Source organism: Zophobas morio, unplaced genomic scaffold (genome assembly GCF_036711695.1).
Source record: "Zophobas morio isolate AGI-343-1 ecotype UQ-CSIRO unplaced genomic scaffold, CSIRO_AGI_Zmor_V1 ptg000011l, whole genome shotgun sequence".
Lineage (NCBI taxonomy): Eukaryota > Metazoa > Arthropoda > Insecta > Coleoptera > Tenebrionidae > Zophobas > Zophobas morio.
This window is the reverse complement of record NW_026972116.1, coordinates 11,666,003-11,692,933: the sequence shown is the minus strand read 5'-3', so window position 1 is coordinate 11,692,933 and position 26,931 is coordinate 11,666,003. Positions and strand designations below refer to the sequence as shown.

At 32.6% G+C, this 26,931-nt stretch overlaps 1 protein-coding gene across 3 annotated transcripts; it reads right to left on the bottom strand.

Annotated features, from left to right (window-relative positions):
* Positions 1-26,931, bottom strand: LOC135126921 (protein salivary glands marred). 3 transcript variants are annotated; one of them, XM_064053155.1, is made up of 4 exons: positions 26,751-26,931; positions 10,023-10,142; positions 8,768-8,922; positions 1-1,887 (listed from the first exon to the last, which is right to left on the bottom strand). In XM_064053155.1, the coding sequence occupies exons 2-4, from the start codon at positions 10,093-10,095 to the stop codon at positions 1,474-1,476; spliced, it is 642 nt and encodes a 213-aa protein (XP_063909225.1). In that variant the 5' UTR covers positions 10,096-10,142; positions 26,751-26,931; the 3' UTR covers positions 1-1,473. The 3 variants fall into 3 exon arrangements, with proteins under 3 accessions (XP_063909225.1, XP_063909226.1, XP_063909227.1); XM_064053156.1 differs by lacking the exon at positions 26,751-26,931 and adding an exon at positions 9,880-9,936 and having other exon boundaries at positions 10,023-10,111; XM_064053157.1 differs by lacking the exon at positions 10,023-10,142.

The window sequence follows — 26,931 nt, the reverse complement described above, 5'->3', positions numbered from 1 at the left end:
TATCATAGATATTGTTTATTTTGATGTAACGGACAACTAAATACAGAAAACACTGAAAACATACATCGTTCAATATCTTACTGAGATCTATGGTTCTAAAGTTGACAATAAACAGAAAAACGTGCATTCAAACTTATGCATAGTAATAATACAACCTTTGAAAAAATATATGTAATGTAAAAATGAACGATCTCTCCCTGTAAAACCACTAACTTAAGAAATATTTACGTAATATTGCTCACAAGCCGCTGTACTCTGCTAAATCGTATACACGATGGGAAAATCCACAATTTCTTTATTACGACGGATTTCTCCATTAAGTATTAAATTCAGCTTAATCTTCCTTTCGTCCCTTCACAAATCAAAAGCTAAAGTCCACATTTTCAGATGTTTTCTAATAAAAATGATCCTCACATTTAAAAATGGCTTGAAGTCGGCACTATAAAACTAATAAAATTCAACATTTGGCTTAACGCATAATAAATAATAGATATGATACAACTAGAAAGTAAACACTTATGACTAGTAGAAAATGAATAGAGATGGGATTCCCCTATGACTTTTCTGACTTATTGTCTTAACTGCTTTCATTTTGTATTTAGAAATACTCACAACAGTTATGTTTAGGCTCGTGAATCGTGACTTCGGCCTAATTTTAATATTTCTTGGTGCAAAAATATCTTACTTCTACAATATCGTTAAATTGTGTAAATAAAAGATATGTTAATCCATATGTACACGTGCTTTAGGATAAGGTTTTTATGCCAGGATAGAAACTTTTTTGTTAAGTTTAGAGTGAACGCATCTAACTACACCAGTGATCAGCTGAAGAAATACGTGCTTATAAGCATCGTGTTAGAAAAAGTTAGTTTCATTTCTGGCGAAATTATATCGAAGCGATTTAATAGGATGCGACATAAAAATTAGGAAGTACAGAGACAGCGCCACACGTTGGAGTCTGGTTATTATAAAAATATATTTTTTTGAGTTTGGGTTTTTTCCATTTTTTTGTAGATATGAAGATAAAGGTGTTCGGACACTGTCACTGTACACACTAAAAAGTCAAGTAGAAAATTATACTTTACACATTTGGACCTCTTTCAAGATTAGTCACAACGTACTAAATTCCTCTACTAAATATATTCCAAAAACTTAACATATCATTTCTTGAAAGGGTAACATTTATCAACACTGAACATAAAATGGCTATCACAACTAAGGTCTTAGCAGCACATCAAGTGCACCGAACTTTGTAAAATTTCCTCTTCCAAAATTTCTGTAATTTTGTGGAGACCGTCAAACTATCCTAACACATAAACAAAACAACAAAAAGTACCTATATAGGTACAAACATACCTATACAGTCCCTACATAAAAACCATGCAACAATAATTACTCTAACGTCCATACACAAATCCAACAACTAAATTAAAATCACATTTAAACGAAATCACAAGAACACCGTCTCCAACACTAGAGATCCCCATTCTCTATGGCTTTATTCAGGTCTGCGACGATCCGACCCAATGTCTCCTTGTACGGAGAGTTCACTTGAAAAATATCATCTAAGAACTGTTCGTTCGAGAAGAAATTGAAAACACTATCAATTCGTGATAAAGATTTTTCCGTTAGGTGTTTGGACACGATAAACTGGAGGCACTTGTGGGACTCTCCGAGAGCTGCTGTCAGATAGTTCCTGTCGTAACTGAAGTCAACTTCATAGAAAGATATGATGGCCATTCCAGCCATGCGGAATTTTGTTTTGAACCGTTCCGCTTGCTTCAGTTCTTCAGCTGAAAACTGGCCGTTGCGATGGAGGACTCCGAGCTTGATCACCACCTTTATTATGTTTTTTATGAGCTTTTCCGCTTCTTTCTTGTTGTCTGACTGAAAAAGGAAAACGGCGGTTATTATTTAAAACACACCAACGGATTATTTTTTAAAAGAAACAAAAAACACCCTGTGAAACAAATATTCAATCTATGGTGGTAAACTGTGTTTTTATGGATGGCTGTGACTGTATCGAACAAATCATAGGGGACGAATAAAAGTGCCATGCACAGGGCGTGTCCACTTTGAAAGAGAGGCGGAGTTTGTTTAACTTTTATTCACTTTGTCCGTAAAAAATAGATTCGGCTATAAATTGCATGAAAGCGTTTAATTATCTCAAATAATGACGCAAAATCTGCTCTATGCATTTTGTGGTTACATTAACCAATATTGTTGATGGAGATATCTAATCATAATTAAATTTCTGCAAACACTGGTAATCAGATATGTCGAACAATTTATGACCGTGTAGATGCAGTTCATAATCAATTACTAATTGTGGCTAATCTGTAGTTGTATCTCAATGGGTGTATTGAAATCAAATAATTGCTTAAGATAAGATTATTCATTCCGGGTTCAAGATGAAAAATTTATTTAAAGAGATGATTAGTAGGTATGAATAAAGTTTATTCACACAATGCAGAGGTTAATAACAATTATTTCTTTAGAAAACGGGTTTTTTAGACTTCAGAATCCTCGAATCGATATCAAGTTTAAAAAAAATCCATTTTTTACAAACTGTAGGTATGTTATTAATTTGGACACAGCTAATTTTGTAAACGAGTGGTTTTAAACCATGTTTCGATATTGTATGTAATCGGGGCAGTTCCAGTTTGACAGCTTTTATTTTTAAAATAGGATTATAGTTTTTTTAATTTATTTTTTAACAGGTTGCTACTCTGTATGGCAGCGCTAAATCAACTTTTACGTCAGCACCGTTAATTTAGTCATCAGTTCCGGACCAATATGTACCTATTTATTTTCTATGGAAAAATGAAAGTAGATTAATTGAGAACGATTCCCTTAGATGGTTTGTTATAAGTTATAACCTCCAAAGTTAGTATTTTCTGAAGTGTATTCTGCGTGAAAGTGGGCTAAAATGTTTTTTTTTTGGACATAAACACATGTTTACTTTCCAGTACTTTTTTTATTCTTCGTTAATGGATACCGGTTTCGGCAAGTTCGATCGTCATCAGTCCTTATCCAGTGGGGTATAAATATGTACCCATTGACCGAGAAAAAAACTGCTCATCTCGAAAAACTCTTTTGGATAGTTTAATTCGGTACGTTTTGACGAATTTGACACGACCAAGTCAAAAAAAAAAGAACTCAAAACGAGAAAAAAGTGGAGCATTTCAAAGTATCACCTCGCCGACCGCGAAAAACAATTCAACTACTTGATTTTACTAAACTGCTCACTCATCACACAATAAAAAAGTCATTGACACAATCACTTACGAATTAAAGGTGTCAAATCGTCTTGAACCTTGTCGTTCGGCATAAATGGCAATGAAAATGTTAAAACATCTTTCATGTCGACTGTAAAAGTTATAAAAAGGAAAGGAGCAAGCACGGAGTCCCGAGACACTCCAAACACGAAACCAACAGGCTTATTAAGGACATCACCAATCTTGAATCGCAAGGTTCGATTACTTAAACATGAATCAATCCATTAAAGCAGATTCCCTTGTATTCCAATATGCTTCCATGAATGGTGCTTTGGGACTCTTCAATCCCTTGGAGAAATTAATGTCTAGAGTAGCTTCCCAGTGGTCAGCCACAAACAAAATCTAATCCTTTGAAAAGTGCAGTTCAAGAATGGCGATCTAATAGAAATTTTATGATTTTGTCATGAACTACGACTTTGACCACAATTGATTGTGGTGTGTTAAAAATAAGGTGTATACTCCAGTTTTCCAGTTGGAGGATACAAAACAAAAGTTAAACGACTGCTCCATCAAAATTGTGACGGGAGTGGAGAGGGACTACGTGTAGTTGTTTGAAACATTAGTTGAAATTACATCTGGACTAGGATGTCAGTGGTCAGCTAGTTAGAATTATAACTACTGGACTCGACTCTCTAGAGGATGATGTTATGTAAATATCTAAAAGGAGGTTTCAGTGCAACACTGTTACTATTATTAAGCATTATGGCTGAAGTATTTTTGACATGAATTGTTTTACGTATACAGTCGAGATAGCTTTCTATAAATGTGCTCATATAGAGGCACTGAAATAATTTGGCGTCAGCGATATGTTCCTTGTGCGTATTTGAGTATTCTGGTATTTCTAGTAACAGGACTTGGAAAAACATTCTGGACTTTATGATTTGACTCAAGATCTGTTTTTTTAAAGATATGTCAAAATGGTTGCTTTATTACGTACTAGACTCAGATTGAGTTGAATTTGTTCTTTTACATCTACATCTTTCCTCAAAAAAGATATTTTTACTGGAAATGTACTGCAAAGTTTTAAATTTTCCATTAGAATATAACCCTCATTTCATTTTGGTTAGACGACCGTTGTTAGTCATGTTTGTAATAGGTCGGATGTGTAACCAACTGGTTAAATTTCTAAGCGATTCTGAGAAGAGAAGAATAATTTAATTGATTTAATTTTGATACATAAACGCTGCCATTTTTCCCCATTACAATGAATTCAAAAAACTATATACAGATAGAGTAACTCTACTGTTGAATTTGATTTTTTTGCATTTGTAATACATATTTACAAAAAACATTAATTAGAAGAAATTTTCATTGAAAAAGTAAACACATGGCAATCAAGTTAATGATGTTTCTAAATAAACTTTTTATACATTTTGTAGTATGATTCGTTTTCTACACAGTTGATAGTTTTGAAATGTTTTGATTGATCGCTTCAGATGAAACAGCTTATACAAACAGGAGTTACACATGCGAAGGCTTCCAGGAAATAAACTTGAATATTTTTGAAATATGCAGCTTCTGCATGTGCAGATGTTCCAGTTTTGACACGCAAGTCACTTTTTTTAAACAACTTATGGCATATTTTCTTAAGGTATAGTGGCTGTAGCAATATTTATTTTGTTGACAAGTTTTTTACTTTTCTTTGTATTGGAAAAAAGCGTCGAAATTTGTCAAATTTTTGTCGTACCTATCCGTATTTTTATACTGGTACAAGAGATGCAATGATTTTATGACTTTCCCAACTCTCTCGTCATTGAACAAAGAACATCTCAAACTAATATGGCTAAAAATACGCTGGCCCTATTTAGAAGATGCCAGTCAAATACAACAGGGAGTCGCTATTTAAGTTTAGGATGGTGTTATAAATTTGTATCTAATAAGCTGCATTCCTTGACAAGGGTAACAAAACTAACAAAGAAGTCAAAGTCGAAAAACCACTATATTTCTTGTGCCAATATACTCAGTGACTATACACACACTTTTTCATTTCCGTCTACATTTTTGAATCGCAAGTTAATGATTAATTTAATCATGCTCTTTGCATTTCAAATATTACTAGTATAATAATAATAATTAATAACACGAACGGATGTAGTTAACGGTAACTAATGATAAATAATTTTTACTTTCGGAGCGTAAGCTAAGGAAGTTAGTAATCGACTCCATCGGACGATTGGCCACTTTTATATTTTCTCAACGTTTCATAACCCTGAGGGTACGAGAAAAGTAGTCTCCTTTTTCCGTCTGTCTGTCTGATGTCTGTATCCATTTTTGCTGCTATGCTAACGAAAATTTTGCTAATCATCCCTACTAACAATTTGATTATGTAATTTCAAAGAATTCGATGTTTATTTGATTTAACTGTTATACAACAATATAATACTATAAGTTTGGTGTACGAATCCGCTTTGAGTATTTCCCAAATTTTTGTAAAAACAATTATGTTTTTGTGAATTAGCACGGTATAATAACAGTTTACCATTAGCGTACGGCATCCCGGTCGTGGTCTAGTTTTAGTGGTTGCGAGTCAGGAATGCGGACCGGACGTCGCGCGTTCGATTCCAAACTTGACCTATTATTGATGAAATCACCCCACTTTCTCGACAAGGTGAGAATACGCCCCTGTTTATTTAAAAATGTAAAACCTTCTCGGGGCGCCAAAGGTCTGTTTTTAAAAATTTTAAACCTTCTCGGGGAGCCAAATGTCTTTTTAAGAACGTGAAACCTTCATCGGGCGTTCCAACTGTCTTATTTTAAGAATGTGAAACCTTCTCGGGGGCCCCAAATGCCTTTTTTAAGAATTTGAAACCTTCTCCGTAAGCCCAACTGGCCTTTTTTAATGAAGGCGAAACTTGTCGGGGGCCCCAAGTGTCTTTTTTTAAAGAATATTTCATCTTCTCGGGTGATCCAAAAGTTTTTAGATTAGAGTTGCCATGGAAATATTTGTAATGTCTTTGATTAAACTGCAAGGGTCATGCATAACCTCATTTGTATTTCAATAATTTGAATTTTGGACATTTGCATTTTAATCAAAGACATTACAAATATTTTCATGACCAACTCTAATCTAAAAACTTTTTGATCACTCGTTATTACACTATGACTAGTACCTTCTTTATTGGTTTTACTATATAGAGGTTATGATGAAACAGTAAAATCAAATTTTATGATTTTTCAGAGAAGCAGTATTTGTTGGACTGCACTTCAAAAGCGAGGATCATTTTTTTTATATGTTAGCATTTTTCATTTTTTACGAATTTTTCGAGTTTTTTTGAAAATTAAGTATATTTTCTTACAATTAGATTATGGTGACAATATTTTACAAATGCACACTAAAAATTTAGTTACTTGACTAAAATCGGTCTCAATTATTTACACAGTACTTTCCTCGCCATTGGAGCCCAGTCAAATACGTCCATTTTTCTAAATAAATTATAAAAGGTTGTTCGACAAATTTAACATTATTTTTTCTGTGACAACGCCTATACATTGCAATAAAATAGTACCCCGGAGATTTGAAAAATTAGGAAACCATTTTTTATTTAAACAATAATAATATTACTTAAGTTATTTAGTATGTAGGTATTTTTTAAACACCCTGTACAAATAGTTATAAAAACCAAAAACATATTTTTAAGGAGCGAATAAGGTTGCATTTCGAAGTACATTTTAATAAACATTTATTTAAAGATGTATGTAGATCCAATTACGCGAACTGGAGGTCGTAGAAATTTAGTTTGTCTCCACGTTACTTAAAATTGAATTTTATTTAGTATAAGAGGGACATGTTTCGACGACTTCAGTCCTCATCTTCAACCATAAGAAAGATGTTACCTGTTGCTGTTCATGCGACAAAGAAGTGTGTCAAATATTTATTTAATAATTTTTTACGACAAATATTCTAGAGCGGACACATAAACACATTTTAAACGTTGTTTTGTCCACATGAAATCAATGTTAATAATCTATCAAGCTTTCAAAAGGGTGTTTTCATCTGTTCGTTTTTACAAATTACAAATTATAAATAAATATAATGTCACTCAATTTCAAGAAAGACAAATTGAAAGAAATGAATTTTCAAATGACGTCATCAAGTTTTTAAAAGGTATCAAAACAATTTCAGCGCAATCGATTTTATAGTTTCTAAGTTAAACTATGACATCTAATATATGCATAAAAGTACTTAAAAAGCAAGGTAGATCATCACAAGTTATAGGTAAATAAATACATTGTATTTTCCACAGTTTACATGGGATTTACTACTGCATGTCAAAATTTTGAGATTTGAGATGTTTATGTTATTAAATCATATCTAAATAATGTTATACTTTAAAACTGAATTATTGGAAACTTTTTAATTTAAATAGTTTCAAAGTGCCTGGATAAATAAGTCCACCAAGTACCCAGTATAAAACGTTTCAATAATTTTATAGACCTGATTTAACATTTTTATATCCGCTGCCGTTAAAGGAAAATTTTCAATTACAAATCTATATTAATTTAAACATATCAAAAAATGTTTACTGATAATATTGAGAATCTGCTTTTGATAAAGGAAACTATCTATAGGTACTATCCAGATTTAAGAAAATCCCCTACGTTTGGGGTATGGGATTTTCAACACATTTTCAGAATGTAGTATTATTAACAGACTTAGTTATTCATTGTTGCAAAATTGTAAGTGAACCGATCATTTGTGTCTACATTAATTCTCAAAACATGAGAATGTGGAGCACTGAAAATCAACATATTGATGTTGAGATCCCCTTCCATCCTCAAAAAAATTTATGTTGAGGCTGCAATTAGTTAATGACGGATAACTAGTAGGCCCCATATTCTTGAAGGCAATCATATTGTTAATATAATCATGTGATTAATTGGCTTAATCTTCTTCAAAGTAACCCAACCGCTGTCAAAAATAAACAAGAATGTTTGATCGATTTTATACGACAATGCCACAACGATGAAATGGAAGTGTAGGTTATTTTTAGCAAGACGGGGCTGTAGCGCATTGGGCTAGGACCACAATGCGGAATAACTATTTTTTAGTTGTAAATATTTACACAATATTTTGTTAAAAATTGGACACCTTTTTCTGTTTTGTGTATATTTTGTAGATATTTGATGCATATATGTATGCGCATATTTTAATAGAAATCTTTGCATACAATTCCGACCTCTCCTATTAATTTCTTTGACTGAATGAACATAGACAATGTGTATCCATTCAGTTCGAAATCTTTTTAGCGTGAATTAAGGTCTACCCGAGAGTACATTACGAACAAAGGAATATAATTTTAAAGCATACAGTAAAATAAATGCACTGAATTACGTATACCGAAATTAATGTGATCAGTATCACCTTTCAAGTGAAAGTAACTTAAAACTGGGGAGGCACTAGATTCGGGTGGCTGATAAAAACCGAGAACGACTGATTTAAATGGGACAAAATTTAATATCAAAGGTGTATTTTAATAAAGCATACTCACGTATTGCTTGGCAAGACGGTATAAGTTATCCAACAACGATGCCGTAGTGTCATCAATGAATGCTCTAGCCACATTTTTGCCGGCCATGCGGGACAAAATCTTTTTCTGGGCACGTAGACCGATGTCGCGCGCCCTGAATGCGCTTTCGCTCATGACTGGAAAACAATATTACCATGTTACACTAGTTTAAATTGAAACAAAAACCTCTTGTGCATACTGCATAAACCACATCTCAAAACTGCCACCGCATTCGGACGAAATTGCGGAAATTTTTACTGTCGGAATAACTTTGTTAGCGCTAGGAATATTTTCAAAGTGACCGCAATCAATACTATAAATATTTGAACATTGCATGACCAAGTATAGTATTTTGATTCTGGTGGGAACTTATCTTCTTTCGCCATCAAGACATGCGAAAATATCAATAAACATGCTGGAAGCGATAATAACAAGCACGAAATTTTTTCAGTGTATGTAAATATTTTTCAAAAGAAGCCCTCTGTCAAGGGCAGTCTCATGGCGTGCCAAATAACACGAGAATGTTGAAACGGGAATGTCAACATACAAACCCAATAATGAAAATAAGTTGTCACTAGTTCGCGATGAACTAAAATAAAGTTCTTGTCGTTATTTCTTTGACTAATTTTTAACGTTTTCAAACAATTTACGACGCTCTAAATTGGAAGTGCTAACAACCTCCCTCTAGATACTCAAATACGTAGTAAAGAAAGAATAATGTGATAATAAAATAGTTAATCATCTGCTTGCCAGTCTGCGGATGCTGGCGTCGCCTACACTTTTTTATGTGATAAAGTTTCAAGAGGATGTTGTAGAAAACTTATTCATGATGCATCGCACCGAAAATCGTTCGACATTAATACTATTCAGAATACCTGAAACAACGAAGCCAACACGTCTTATTTATGATACTGCACTGTTTTACTTGAAGTTCTTTCAGAACAGCAACTTAACTGCCCGTCGACACGACACCCCTAAGTTTTTATAGCGAAAAATTTGCATTAAAAATTCAGAATTTTATATTTTGCGCAAAATTGCCGTTTTTACAGTATGCACAAACACGCATTACAGAAAAAATAAAAATGTGAACGTACCTGGCGTTTCCAACATTAGACCTAGTGTTTAAAAATTAGGACCAACAGAAAAAAATCCTAAAAACAAAAAGGGGTTAAACGAACTCAAAGAACACAAATGTGAAAAAAGCAAGGAGAAATTGAGAAGAAAAATGTAGACTCACACAAGCAGTTGCTGCATTCTGTAGCGATGCACTGATAAATGAGCCAACTTTCAAGCTCCACCATTGCAGTCATTTTGGAGGCAACTTAAAGGGCAGTGTGGGTGGATGTATAGAGACCATCTGCAACAGATGATACATTTATACAGAGTCCCTCAATAAACAAACAAATTTATCAAAACATGTCATTATCGTGTCGGCGAAGAAACATTTAGAAAAATATCACGTTTCTTGCAGACACGTTGTAAGTTTCTGTAGGCATGTATAAAAAATTAATAGAAAAATATCGTGTAAGCTCGACGCTGTACGCATTTGAAAAATGGAGAATATAGGTGCGTATGCAGAGGCAAAATAGTTAAACAAGCAAAAGCCCAATCGATACCTATCCCTCTGTCAGTGCTTTCGCTTTTGCTTCTGTTCGTTATTCTGTGCCATAGAGACACCGAGCTTTGGCTCAAGCACGTACGAGCAAAATATAATAAAGTTAATGCCGTTTTCATATTCTATTGTGATTGTCGAGTACATTTAATTAAAGACTTTGACCCCATTACTCTAAGCGAAAGCTTCTGCTAAATGGCGCATAAAGGATTCCTTTACAAATAATAAATATCTACGACATGACTAGGAATTTATGCGTTGTTGGTTGCATATATATGGAACGTAATTAAAATTTCCCCATGAAAATTTAATCTGACCGTTGATGGCCGTTTCCTGCGAATAGGAATATTCCGCCTATCTACAATAAAAGTATGGAAATGAATTTTAGATTAGTTTTTGGCTGTAATTTTCAGCCGCCTTCAAATTTTATCCATGAGAAGTTTTTTAATAATCGCATATCACTGTTTGAAATTAGTTTTTTACCTTATTGTAGAAATTAATGGCTTGGATAATAAACGAAGCGATAAAGACCGGAAATCACGAGAACGGCAGATAATAGTGGTTAGAACGTTTATGGTTATATCTTTTTTTAAATTTAAAGCTACATCGACGCGCACAATTTTCGTTGTTTCCCTTATTTTTCCTGTTATTATTTCATTCATTAAAAAAGACAAGAGAAGTTTTAATTGAATGACCCTGATGCGAGTTGTAAATTGCACTCAAAGGCAGGAAATAGCAGTTTTACTTCATTTATCATGTAGATGTGCAGATTGTAGAATTTACCTATTTCCCAACAAAAACAATAAAGGAAATAATACGTAAAATCAGTTCCCCAGTTTCTATATCACACGACAAAACGTAAAATTAGGAGTTACGACAATTGTTAAATCTATATTTTTTTATTTAATGCTACTTACCGCTACTTCTATGTTGTTGATCAACAAACTAAACTATCGTTATTAATATTAGTCGATAGGGGATCCAGAACTCGTTCGGGAATAGAATACTGTCGGATGTTTCAATCTGACCGCCTAAATAAGAACGTAGAGAAAAGAACAGGCTTGGATAAACCGTTTAAAGATGTTTTGAATACAATTCTTAAGCGTGAAGGCACGTGTCCCTTGATGTATCTTGCCATCTATCAACTACAGTAAACACATATCAGAGGGGGAACTCCTAATCTCGCTGGCAACGAAATAACTTCGCTCCGGATCATATTATAACCACAGCTGGAGAATTTTTGGCACGCATATTCAGGATATTTTAACAGAGGCACATTAACGCTGTTTAAATATAGCCCATCTGTCACTAGAAATTAACATCAGAAAGAAAATGTAGACACAAGTAGAAAGTTATAAAGAAAGAATTAAGAAATAATATTAGAACAAAAGCCTTCAATTTATTTGGTACTGGATTTGAATAATCCAGGAATAAAAGATGGATTACAATGGAATTTTAAATTTGCCAACGATGAATTGGCAACCAACCACTAATAGTGGAAATTATGTCTGCTTAATTATATTTCCTCAAAAGGCTTGTGAAATATGTATGTAGTATATCGATATTGTCACTTGTAATGAAAAAATTTCCTAAGCAAACAGAAATTAAATTTATCAGATATTTTTTAAAGCAAATTTCTAAATTAAAAATTCTAAATGTAATATTAAAAACACAATAATTACTAGATAAACTAAAGTTTGTATAATGTATGTTGCAGACGGGAATTTTTAAATCGAAAGAAAATAAACATCAGATAGGTCAGAGAAAAAAAGAGGCTAAAGAAGAAAACTCAATCTCTGTATCTTATCGCACGATAAATTCGATGGCAGTTTAAGGAAATTGAGTGGAAAATATCATACTGCTAAAAAATAGAGATAGTTGTTAAGAGTGAATGAAGTGTTTTAAAATTAACTGATAGAACACCTTATCTATTATGATAAAAACTGCTACAAAAACATTGCTGATTTTTTATTGATACTGTTTCGTAAGGAATGGAATTTTTGCATCTTTATGTTTTTTAATATATTTATGTAAATTTTTATCATTCTAGCGCACTGATTACTCGGCCTTTTATGTGCAGATGTTATAAAGTTAATAAAGTTAAATCTAAAATTGTCTCATTGTACAGCAAGAACAATAAAAACAGGATCAAAAACAGTCATTGACTTTTGAAGGTTTGTCTCTGATCATTGCATTTTTGGGTCAAACTTTAAAATTGACGGTGCTCTATCAAGACAAGAATTCTATCAATGATAAATTTTCAAAAATCCTTGGCTATCTTTGACCGTGTTTTTTATTGAAAAATAAAGTTTGTAAACAAATTGTGGGAGGTTATTTTGACAAATTCCGCTTCTTTAAAAAATTATAAAATTTGATTTTGCGATTTTCGTTTTGTGATAACTGTTAACCTCTATAAAGTGGCGTAATTAACATCCCCATAGCCACTGCGTACTTAAATGTGAAATATATTTAAAGCAGATAACTAACAAGAAAAAATGTTGACATTCTCAATTTCTCAGTACATATATGCTTAACTTCGACCCCATTCGACTATTAGCACGTTCAGATTACAAGCATCAGCGGTTAAAAGAAAATGAAATTTGGACCAATTGATTAATTCATACTCAATTTTTTCCCAAAAACACTAATAAATTTGAAGAAATTTGGCAAAAATGTAAGAGGACGGATAAATTTTGATTAACGATTTACCATGTTTCAAATAATCTTAAAATATTTGCACGATTCCACAGCATTCGGTTTTTGCAAGGGAAATTGTAAAATGTTGTTATACAATTTTGATTTTTTCCTCAAAAATCTGGAAGTCTAGGATGAAAACTCGACACAAATTCATGAATCACCCATGCAGGAATATACAATCTTATAAAACTAAATACGTAATATAATACCAAAAAAAGGGGCAAATTAGTAGTAAGTAAAATGGTACTTTCACCCCATTTTTTTTAATTAGGCCAATTTTAACGTTGAAGTGTTTTTTTTTGTAAAAATCTCAAAGTCAGAGGTATCTATATAAGTCCGCTGGAATCTGGCCAAAATCTTTAGCAATCCACAACTTAAAAAAAAAATCTAAAAAATGGGGTGAAATGTTAAAATAATACATCAAAAAAACTGTACGTCACAAATTGACTTTTTTATTTTATAAAAAAGAAATAAAAAAAACTTCAACGTCAAAATTCCTGACTATTTGCTGAAAAAATGATAAAGTACCTTCAAATAAATAAAAAACATGTAAAAATAACCAAATAAATGAAAAAAAGTGGGGTGAAACGTACCATTTTACTTTCCTCTGATTCAATTTAGAAATTTCATCGAAAACGTCCGATAATCCAATCCGAATCCGTCAGATGAGTATTGAATTTGAAATAACAAACAATCCTTTTGGAATCACCAAAATTTATATTTGGTAAGTATAAATTAAAGAAAACTTAAATGGCAAAATTGTAAAATGATGTCATTATTGTTTAGAGGGGCATGAATGGAAAAATTTGATGAACGATTTACCATGCTTACGATAACTTTAAAACGTCTACAAAATTTCAGAGCATTCGGTTTTGCAGTTTCAAAGTTAAGTTGCAAGATGTTGAAATTTTGATTTTTCTTTTTCCAAAAATCTGGATGTTTAGGGTAAAAACTCAATAGGGGTTCATATACCACATGTGCAGAAGTATCTTATGTTATAAAATTTAAATAATACTATTTACATAATATCTAGTTTCTTATGCGTCTATTATATTTTCGGAATATTTATTGCATTTGTAATTGTAACATCCTGTATATGTGAAAAATGTGTTGTATAAAAAAAAAGTAGACTGTTTCGAGCCCCACTGAGAAATTTTCCGAGGTCCTGACGTCACAATTCGACACTGGTCTGATCATAAAATTTGAAATTTATTGTTAACCTGACAAAAAAATTACGAACGTTAATAGTCACTCGGTACTTTATTAACCGCAAGTAACAGACTTCTGGATTTATTCATCCAAATCAAAGAGATTGTGATCTTAATGTTACCTGCATCTAAATCTTTGAAGAATTTTTCGTGCAACTACGATTTTTGGAAGTTTCTTGGTTGTGTAACTTTTCTAAGTTCTGGAAACCACTTTCTCCATTATTTCTTAATAAGGAGAATCGCTCAATTGATGACTTTGAATGTTTACTCTGTCTTCAAAAAATATTTGTTCTTTCTAGATACTGTTCTTTGAGTTTTGTTTTGGTGCGTCCATGTGAAAAGATTGATTAAAACACACTCCTACGTCTGGATAAAACTTTTCCGCTAGGTTTTAGTTAACCTTTTAACATATTTGCATGCTCGTATAATTTCCTTCTTAGTTTGACTGCAGATTCTTATTTTAAACCAAATTTTCAACACTTGAAAATGTCAAAGGGCTAATTGCCAAGCAGAACCAGAACCGACTTAGGTAATCTCTTTGAAAGATCCCTCCCCTAATGACTGGGATCCAATTAAATGGTTTTAAGTTTCAACGTGATTTGAGGTGTTGTCTTCCAAATCTCAAGTGAATGCTTATTAACCAAATAATTCCATGTCTACGCGATGTTACAAATTTTTGTGGTACCACATCCATTGTTTTCCCCTGGACTTGTGGGTGTTAAAATAAATATTACATTATAAATAATAAGTATTTGTTTATATCAAAATAATTCTACTCTTAATATATAAAATAAATAACAGTACGTCCAAGTATTTATTTTTTGGACGAAATTGAAATTAATTGGGATGAGGCACTAACTTCACACAGATAAAAAAACTCTTGCTATGTTTATTTTTATATCTTATAAAAAGCAGATGCGTATGTATTTTGGTAAAAGTAAACAATGTTTAAATACTTTTCAATTGTGTCCATTCTAGCGTGTGTGCTATACCTCAATTACCCAGTCTTTCCCCGATCGCCAAATAAAGAACATTGTTTCGATTCTTCGATCTGTACTATTTTTAGTAATCATAACCTTGGTATCACTTGGGTAATTTTGGTCGATATGAAAACAATCGATCTACTTTTAAAAAACATAATACTCAAAGACAATTTTCCCTTACGTAAACACTTATTCATTCACGACGAACTCAATTTGCATAACTTCCAACGAATTAAACGGGGCAAAAACGTACATTTTTCTTCCTACCTAACATTTCATGTATTATTTAAGTATCAGACCATCCTATTTATTCCTGCAAACACGAGAAGCATATTGCAGGACTATTTGCACTGGCGTGTCCTGGCGTAGATTGGACGCAAATTTAATTTTTCCTTGTTTACAGCACGTTTGTAATGAAAGTTTTATATTGGCTGAAGGTGTGTACGTAAAATTCACATAAAGGAAGAGGGTTTGTGGCGGAAAAGTAAAAATGAAGGTGGGAAGTAAGAGCGCACTTTATTTGATACGGAAGTTAATTTTTTAGATTTTACGTTTAGAGGTATTTGTGGAAAAGGTCGACATTGAGCCAATTCGTGTCGATTTGAAAACAGATATGCAACACTGTTTCATTTTTAGGTTTTCTAAACAAAGTACGATTGAATTCTAACGATAAGATCGCTTCGCAGGTGTAGTGGAAAATGTTAAAACTTGAGCCACAAGGTCGACATTAGCGATTAATCCCATAGTAACAATTTTTATAGTAATTTACTTGTTTTTTTTTTTTTTTAAAGCGACGCATATAAGGAAATTGCAGTGTCATTGAAAGTGTGATTAGTATACAAACATTATGACATTTTTACAACACGGCGTCAGAGATAACACCGGGTGTATGTTTAGCATTAAAGCGGCGTAAAATGTTTTTAATAATAACATAAACTACACCGGCCGATCAAGTGGTAGGTAACTGCGTTTAATTGGCAGATATTGTAATACTGTGATTTTTTTGTGTTGAACTGATTAGCTAATTGGTAATTTTTATTATCAGCAACTGTGCCATACTACTGCTGTTATCAGAGTGGAGAGCTTACTTTGTAGTATAATAATAAAAAACAATGTTATACAGTTGCATACGAAAATTTTTGACAAGGAACCGGATCTTCCCTTGAACGATTAGCAGGGCACAAAGGGATATTATGCAAGAGTGAAAGACGCGGTTATGCGACCGTTGGTATACGGTTTCCACCTGGTAGCCAGGTGTTACGAAATAGCGGGAACAATCGTCTTACTGAGATATCGTAAGGAAAAAAATAATCGCCGGATACTTGTATTTTTTATGGTTTTTGCTCAAGAGGTGTAATTTTCTCGCTCGGTGAAGACGTAGATCCTTTTCAAGATCAACATTACTTCTCACTATAAGGCTAATACAAACAGATTTTTATAACAAAGCAACTAGCTTCTTGCAACCTACAAATGACTTGAAGTCGATTTTTCTATCGACAAAAATTACGGAAACTCGTTTTGAGGCATTTCTACGCCTACGAAATAGCTTGTAAACACAAGCTGTTTCACCTAACTCATTCTTCCTTTGCACTTAGTCGCATTAACAGAATGTAGAAGATCTCATTTTCTAATAAACTGTTTCAAAATACGCAAGACCTAAAATTTTCTGTTGGTTAGTTTTAAAACTCTCAAAAACGTTGAAATAGCCGACTATTAATATTAAAAGATAAGTTGAAGCTTTTCAACTGTGCATAAATTTATCCGCTACATTAATCTTCACTATTTATTAAAAAAACAGGGTGAACATGGATCTGCCGGTCACGTATAAGGCTCGTGTCGGACTGGCCGCGAAACCATGTTAAATCTCTACGGAAACGTTCAGACACAAAAACGCAATAAACTGTAAACCAATTTTATTCACGTAACATACCTTGTCGGAATTTTGCGCATTTTTCATGTAATTAAACAAATTCCGAATGTTGTAGCCAAAATTTTTGTCTGTTGAAACGTTATCTCAGTATTTTTTTAATATTTTGGGTCATATTATTGAGATTGTTTCTTTAGTCCCTCTGATACTGTCAACGGCAAATATCATTTTACAAATCAACACGTAAGTATAGGGAGTGATTCAAAAATGGCACACTAAGTAGATCAGAAGTCAAAGTTCGAGAAAATGATTCAAAAATTCCTTACGCCAATTTGACGTTCACTTACAAAGACAAAATATCGATTCAGATATACAGATTAAAATATGTAGTTGAAAAATTAACAATAATAATATTACAAAAATGATTTTGAATAATGAAAATTCGATCGATTTCATGTACCCAACACTAAGTAAGTAGTGAACTAAAATATGGTCAAAATTCTTTGCTCAATAAACAGTCCTTTACAAAGTGCCATAGAGTTAGTGCGCTAGTTTAGAATCACCCTGTATATTTTTATACACCTCAACACTGTTAAGACTTTTTATTACTCCTAGAACAGAATTTTCAGCTGTTCTTTTTTGCTGAAATCTTACATTTGCTTGAAATTACTTTTTGTAGTTGTCACTGTTCAAAAGTAATCCGATAACACATTCAATGTGTTTACACTTCTCGGTCTGCAATATCAAGTAATCATTGGTGCACATGTAAACATTCGTTGTTATTAAAAGAAAACTGATTACAGGTGTGTGTGCTCGCGTGTGTGTATTTACACTTAGAACAACAATTTTTTCTAGTCTTACTTAAATTGGAATTCCCATTTTTAAATAGATCTAGGTTTCGGAATTACTCAACCTGTTTTTTTTTTTTTTAATTATATATTGTCAGAAAAAACTTATAATCATTCTACCACAAGCAAATCTCTCTTAAATGTTGAAATAAATTTTATTTGTGATCATTTATGAACCGCTACTTATAATCTTTAATCTAACCTGTTCTGAAAACTTGTTATAATTTTTTGTATCCTTTAATAATTCTATTTTTTATAGCCCATGGGTGATGTATCTCACGCCTAAGCATATCAATTTTCTGTTTTTTTTTTCTCTCTCTAGACAGAGTATCTCTCACCTCTGAAGCACAGTAAATGTTGCAAAACCCGTCAGGATAATTTTTTTCAAAATATTCATTTAATGATTTTTACTTTCCGAGTGTAAGCTAAGGAAGTACAGTAATCGAGTCCATTGGGCGAATTGCCACTTTCATATTTGCTCGACGTGCCATGACCCCTAGAGTACGAAAAAAATAGTCTCCCATTTCGGTCCATCTGTCCGTCTGTGTGGTGTCTGTAACCATTTTTATTGGACACGTAATCTCCGAAACTACTAGAATTAGGCTGATCATGCCTACCCCCAATGGGATGACGTCATCTCCAAAATTTATAATAGCATTTTTTTTATTTTATAAAATAAGATACTTTTGCACTTGTGGTTTGTGAATCTGTATTGAATTTTCATCCTAAACATCCAGATTTAAAAAAAAATCAAAACTGTATAACAATATCTTGCAACTTAACTTTGAAACGGCTAAATCGAATGCTCTGAAGTCTTGTAAATATTTCTAGGTTATCATAATCATGAACATCGTTAAGCAAAATTTATTCGATTATTCCCTCCCAAAAATTGATGACGTCATCACAAAGTTTTGGAGGAAAACTCATTTGAAACGAATGCGTACTTTAGCGTTATTTATTAGATATCTTTATTTTAACTTATAAGGGTTCTCATAAAAAAATTAAATTTGCATAATCAAATTTTATAATTTTTCGAAAAAGCTGGATTTGTTTTATTCAGGGGCGAGGAAAGTTCTGTTGCAATAATCTTCGACCAGTTTTTTGAAATTGATAAGAAACACTTTAATGTTAAAGTAGGTAATATAATTCTAATCACAAGCCAAGTGTAGTAAAAGAATCTTAAGAAAATTACATATGCTACAAAGTATATATGTACTCTTAAATTTTCAAATTCGCTGTGTAGTTTGGAAAACCATCTGTCAGACACATAGATATGGATGGAAATAGGAAATAATTGCTACTACTTCCATTATGTTTTTCTTACACAAAATTTCTCTTCAAGCTTTTTAATATCGGGTGATTTTTTTTAATTTCTGCTCTAGTTAGCCATGACGCTTACGGCAGGTGTTTTAATTGCAGCGACATGACCAACTAGAGCAGAGGTTTAAAAAAACACACGGTAGGTATATACATATTATGTACTAAAGCTATATGGTTCTTTGAAGAACATACTCTAAAATAATTTTCAACATTTTTTATACCGTTCTTAGTCTTTATAACTAGAATTTATTTATTAAATTCCACTGCGAGTTTGCCACGTTGTTCCAATTTTCTTGAGATTTTTTAGCAACGGAAGGGTTCACAAAAAAATTATAACAGGATTATTTTAAAAATCTGTGATACAATATTTTTTGGATGTACAAATAAAGGTATATGCTTTGTTGTGGTGCAAATAAAATTCAGTATTATTTTACAAAGTGTTTATAAAAACAAATTCTTACAATTTTCAAATATGTATTATTATTTCAAGTTCCGTTTTTTAAAGAACACCTGTATTTTAGTACTGCATTTTATTCTGTGTTTTGTTCTTTCTCTTTTCTCAGGTATTTTCTATATTTAAATTTGATAATTATTGCGATTTTGTACTTTTTTAAGAGACACCGACATATCGAAAGAATCATTACAATAACGTGGCAACGTCGCGTGGGCATTAAAAGTTTAATAGTGGTTCTATCAACATTGAAATCACTGACATTTTCAATATATCCTTTTCAGTACCGTAAAAACTGGTCTAACGTTATTTAGACAAGATTTCCCTCGTACCTGAAGTCAAACATTCAAACAAATTCAATGTGTTAGCAAAAAAAATGCCGACGAAAATGGGATTCGAACCAACGCGAATAAAGCTCAATTTTGTTAACGCGCGCAGAAATCCACATTCCACATGTCTACCGGAAATTCATTATGCGCCTACCCCAAATATCAGCGTGGCACTCGTGACAAAAATTGCACAAAAATGTTTGTAAAACAACTATGATAAAGATTATGGCGGATTCATAAAGCACAAATAATGGAGTACGGTATGTTATAATATATATATAGGAGTTATATACTACGAAAAAAAAATTCTACGTTATTTCACTGTTGGTGGTAATGATTAGACAAATTTTGGTAGCGTTTTACCACCTACTTACACTTATGCCACATAAAATTTGATAAAAATCGGTTCAGTAGTTTCGGGGATTATCTGTCAATAAAAATCGACACAGGTAGATATATGGGAAAGGGAGATCTGTTACAATTAATTATTATAATTAGACAATATGTAAGCAAGTACTTACATATTGTATAATTACGCCAAGTAAAAAGATGATCTAAGGTAAAAAGGTGGAAACAACTCAAAAATGGCGAACACTAACAGCGTGGTTACTCGTTAATTCAATAATAAAATAATTTTTGCTTTTGTAAAATATACACTATCTGTATTTTCCAACTTAGTTATAATAATTACGACGTTCTAACGTGTATAGTACGTAATTACGTGGATTGGCAAATTTTGCATTCAATTTTCCTGTAATTTGAACAGCAAAATTATGTACAAGAACTTGTGAAAGTCACTGGAAGTAATATACTGATTTATGAACATTCAAAAGTGGCAGAGAACTCTTTGGTGTTAACAGTTTATGTGGAAATTTGACCACTGAAAAAAAAAAATGCATTATCAAATATTTACAACAGCTTGAAATTTAATTGCTTAACATCTAAAATTCATTGAAGTCAACGTAGAGTGTTCCATTGTTGAGTTCGCGACAAACTGAAGGATCATTTACCCATCTTGTGTCTTGTGTCACATACGTGCACAGCACTAAGAAGCTCATTTGTTTCAAGTTACCACTTTAATCGCATTGTTGATGTAAAAAAGTCCAAACATTTTTTTAATTCATATTTCTTGAACAGTCTTTTTTAAAAATTCACGTCAGCTCTGAATCTTGTTTTTCCGTCTTATGAGTTATGATGTTTAAATAATAAACGACGGTTAGCCACATTACAAAAAGTTTGCAACAACCGCTATATCACTGCGTGGAGAAACAAACAAAACCCACCGTCTAACCGAACTGTTATTGCTTTTTCAAAGAAATAAAAACCCGTAATAATGCACATGTCAACATTCTAAACCCGCTCCTTCCTGGTTGTACACTCATCGAACACCACGATTTTTCCTTTTTAGCCATCGCATTTTCACTCTAATCACAAGCTAACCTTGGAAGGTCATACCATTTTTAAAATACGCCTATTGTAAAATCACAGTTATTCCACTTAAGATGTAATTCGTACTGAATGAATCAATTTAAAAGTATAATTTCGCCCATTCACATCTCATGGTAATGGTCATGTAGGTATGCGTTTAGAAACGGCTGCGAACTGCTACTACTCATAATAGCGATATTAAATAAAGCATAATGAAAATGAAGCTTAATAACAGCGATCATGGATGATTTCTGGATGATGTGGTCAAACATGGACATATCATAAAGATTATCTTTGGACGGCAGTTATTGAGCTAGCCGTATCACGTACAGCCTCAAGCAGTGCACATACCGAACGGGTCAGATTCTCGAAGACGGTATACGTGGAGATGCCATATGACCATACGTCGTATGTCGTTTATTGGAATTTTCTTGCCGGGTTTCAAGTTTCAGCGCGAAAAATGACCAGAAAAAGTTAACAACATTTGCTTTGTTTACAATTTTTTTATTTGAGAAAGTTTTAAATCGTTTTTATTGTTTCAAGATTTTGACCACGCTACACACTTTACAAATGGATGGTGTGATAGTTTGTTGTGGTTAAATAACGGAAAACAATGCGGTTCAGCCGTAATGGTCGATTATTTCACAGTTTTGTCCGCAGGTTATTGGCAAGAAATACTAGACCTGAATGCCATCGTAATATTTTATTTTGATTTTACCGGGAATTGTTATTCCGTTGTGAACGCGAAACTTTGTCAATCAATGCGTACCCTATTCCTGATTATAATTGAGTTGAGTCACAAATGCTTAATTAAATATTGCCCAAACGGAAACTCTGTGGTTGAACTTCATTGGAATGAAGTTTGACCTAAATTAATTAACAACATAGGCTGGGTCGCTCTTGGCGGTCAATGTTCAAGGTTACAAAAGCGAAAATTCAGAACTTATGAACCAAGGGACCAATTTAAAAAAGTATTTTAACAAATAAACGTGGTACGAACTTGATTAACTGTACTGGACATGAAAATAAAAAATCTGATAGATTTCATTTGTGTCACTTTCTGATACTTGTTTACGATTTATCTTTTTAACAGGCCACGGTGTTTGCAGGTGCCAATATATTTTTCATTGTGCAGGTTTGGTCTCCTTGCATAACTCATTCTTGTTTGTTTTATTATGGTTGCACACGTATTATCTTGAGGTTTTTTGACTTTCGCAATACTTCCTACTGAAACACATTCGTGTCTTCAACTCATCCATTCATATTTGTTCTTACATTTTCATCGCTTTGTTTCTTTTACATCCTTCTATCGCATCATTTCTTCAAATTTTTTTGTAAGGAGTATTCTTCACTAAAAAGAAGGTGCGACACATATATTATTATCAAGCGTACAAACCTCATTCTTTTGGTCACTTTTCTTTAGAAAAATGTTTCAACTGATCTCCCTTCTTGAAAAAAGTAACGTCTAATCAGTAAAAATGTCTAGTTGTCACTGGATTTTAATTTCCCAATCACAGAAGATGAAAAAACAGCTTACTCGTCCAGTGCCAACTTGAGGACGTTTTTTGTGTCACACCGTATTTATTGCTGTGACATTCGATGTTGTTTGTCTCAGTGGAGTATGTTGAACTTTAGATACTCGAAACATGTAGGTATTTATACCTGTTTGCTACCTCTACTTTTATATTCTTCGATTTTGTTTCTTTTAAACCCCCGATGTACCAAAATTTTTGACTTTGTATTCATTTTGTTTAGTTCCTATTTGTCATGTATTTCTACTTAATTGGACACATTAAAGTGTCAAATTAATGTGACCTCGGTCGTATAAACCGATATTACGTTTAATAACTCACCGTTTAACACCGTCAAAATTTTAAAACTATTTTAAAAGCAATCAATTTGATAATTTTGTTCTAACATGTTAGAACACATTGCTATTTTTAACATACGTATTCATTTATTTACTTACGTATTTGGTATTTATTTAGTAGTATTTGGACATGTTTTGATAAAAGTTTCAATATGATATCTACAAATAAAATTTTGTGACGCATTGTGTGAAATTTATGACAACGCCTTTTATTGTTTAAAGTTATACAAAATATTTACAACTTAATATGGAAACAACGTTCCATATCTATCCATATTATATTTGCGATTAATACTGTTACATAAAAAGGCTTTTTAGACAGCATTTCCCCCGTTCTGATGTACAGTCTAATATATCGCGCTTATTCGAAAATCTATATTTGATTTTTGCGAAATTTTATTTTTTATGATAACTTCTATAAGTCAAAAAATATCGATAATACCAGTGACAGTGTAAGAAAAAAAATAAGAGAAAACTCAAAGCGGATTCATAAAACGCAAGTACAAAAGTATGTTATTTTATAAAGTTTAAATAATATTTATCATAAATAATTTTGAGGTACGTCATCAAACTGTTGGTAAGGATGACTAGATAAATTTTGGTTAGCGTTTTACCCTCTTCACGATATTCCTAACGCATATGTGAAATTTGACAGTAAAATCGACATCGACAGCAACAAGACGAAAAATTTAGAAATATTTCCAGGTTCTTTACATATCGTATAAATAAAGAAATTGGGTGGAATTATCCATGCAGCAATCAATATTGTTTACGACTGAAATATTTATGCTTCTAACTGAAATATTTCCCAGAACTACATCGACTTTACCGTTTCCAGAGTGCTCTCGTCGTTTTCCGCGTTGTCATCTCCACGGGTGCCGCATATATTTGTACAGGGAGGATCCGACATAACAGTATATGAAACTTGCAGATTGAACTAACACCATCTACAATACAACTTAACATCAAATCCGAATTTTTTCAAGTCATTGTTTCCGGCAGTAACTGTTATTTGAAAGCAATTTAAAAAAATAAAATTGTGGAAATGGAAAACCTAATATAGACAAGAAATTGATTTTTTGCGGGGGCGGTAAAACAACTACTTATAAAATTTGAATTGCAAATTTTATATTTTTCACCCTCCATATTTACGATTATACAATTACCCATCACGCATCGATTGCCATGGCAATAAAAACACAAACAAATTAAAATGCTTTTTGAGCTCCTATAGAATAAATTATTGATAAACAGTTAAACTCTTTATAATAGCTGAAAACCAGTTTGTAGAATAAATATTCATTAGTCGCTGAAGCCCACAATCTCCGATGATTATCTTTTAGCAAAATGGGTAAAGTCTGCATTTAATCCAACAAAGCAAACTAATTGTTAGAATTAAACAAATAAAAGTAAACACACCATTCAAATCCCATTAGTTTCGCATGTGGGAAATCTTTTCTACTAGTCATTTATAGTAATGAAGTATACGCTTTATCTAGAACTTTAAACATTTACCAGATATCCAAACGACGTAAACTCATCAACTCGCTATAGCAATTCACATCACAAATGCATAAATTTTATGTGAGCAGTCTTATCAAAGCGTAATTCATGGCAAAATTATCGTTTTACTGCAGAATATGAAACGACCGTATTTAAATTACCAGTGTTTTCTTTCGCAAGATGTTGACCGATCGAAATATTTGACCTCAACCGGGACGATGAAGTTGAGAAAATCGGTGACTTTTTGGTTAGAATTTTTGAACATGAGCATAAAAATTACGACTCGAGTGTAACAGCAGCCTACATTATGATAAATTTAGTGAGCTGGTACTTGAAACAATTTTATGGAAACCAGATTGTGTCTGCCACAGTTAACATGCACAGATCTTACTTTTTGAAAAGGCGTTCTGCAATTTTCGAAGTTTTTAAAACTGTAATTTAGTGGATACATGTAAACATGTCAGTTTTCCCGAAATCAGTACAATTCGAAAAAACGAAACGAATGGTTCACACTCATACCACTTCTGTGTTACTTCTTTTTTCACTTTAAGAACGTTCTGACACGACACTAAATTTGAAACTAAATGGTTACGACAGACTTAAAAACTAAATAACAAAGTTATACTTAATGGAATAAGCCACTCAAAAACGTGTTCTTTAACAATACTTTTTTTTAAAAAAACATTTTTGTCGCTACAAATTATCTTTAGTTGAATGTTTAAACGACGGGATCGTTATTGTTACATTTAAAATTATACTTTGCAGATAAAAGTAAATGAACTACTAGGAAATTTGGTGATACTTTGACGTAAAACTATAGGTACTTCCAGAACAAGTTTTCTTATTCAACTTGCTAGAAAATTATTAGTGAAAAAATAAATTTGACGATCATTTTCGACCATTTATTTTGTTGTAGCTATTAATAAACATATTTTATACTACAAGGTTTACACGTTTTGATAGAAAAAAACGTATAAAATTCTTCTATCCGATAAAGGTAGAAACTTGAATGTATCCATTTTTACTGGAACACGATACTCATGTCCTTTTTAAGATTGTTGACTCGAAAGAATGACATAACGCCATTTAAAGTAAAAACACTCATTACAACTCGTTACATACATTAGCATTATTACTTCTACTAAGTAACAGCGGTCTTCGAGTGGCCGCAAACAAAACAGAGGCAACGACAAAATAAAACAAACAAGAAAACGGAAAGAGATTATTATAGTTGCTCATGTCAGATTTTATTTAATTGTGGAGCACATGACGGTCATTAAAAGTAAAAGCACCCATCCTTCCTATTGCGCCACTTAATAACAGTTGGCGTCTCGCATCCTTGGTTTGTTAAAAAGACGTTAATGCGTAACTGGTAGTCCACCTATAATTATGATTATAACGTCTTTCTTTAAGTTCATTACACTTTTTTTTTAATTTCATTCATTCGAACCCATATTTTAATCTGTATTCACTCCATAAAAAATGAGTTAAAAATGCAGAGGCGGAAAATCCATTTAGATTTAACCACATTCATTTTTGTAAGAAAACCCACTTAAAAAACAACGTTATAGGAAATGTCACTGTGGGTGGTAAGAAATAAACGCCAAAATAAACAACATCAACAGCAATTACCCAAACAATACAAATAACATTATAGGTTTAAAAACGAGATAAAAAGAAGGAGTGGCTGATGTTAGACGGCGAATGAATCATTCCCTAGTCATTCTTAATAAAACAAAAACTCAGAATTGTGTAAAATCATCGCAAAAATTTAACTCGAAAGAGCGCATAAATATTTTATGGCCTTCGTCCGTAAAAAAAAAACAATTAATAAATTAATAGCACTTACAAAAATAGTGTAGCCAGTAGTTGAAAGTAGGATGTTCGTTTAACTGATGAGGTCAACAAAAATCAATTCTATTTCGCTTATTTTATGAATTTTAAATGAAATAATTGTTTACGGTCGGAACGTTCACTGCCACTCACTACTCTCACATCTGCTCGGCGCCCCACTGTTGCAGCTACTAGTG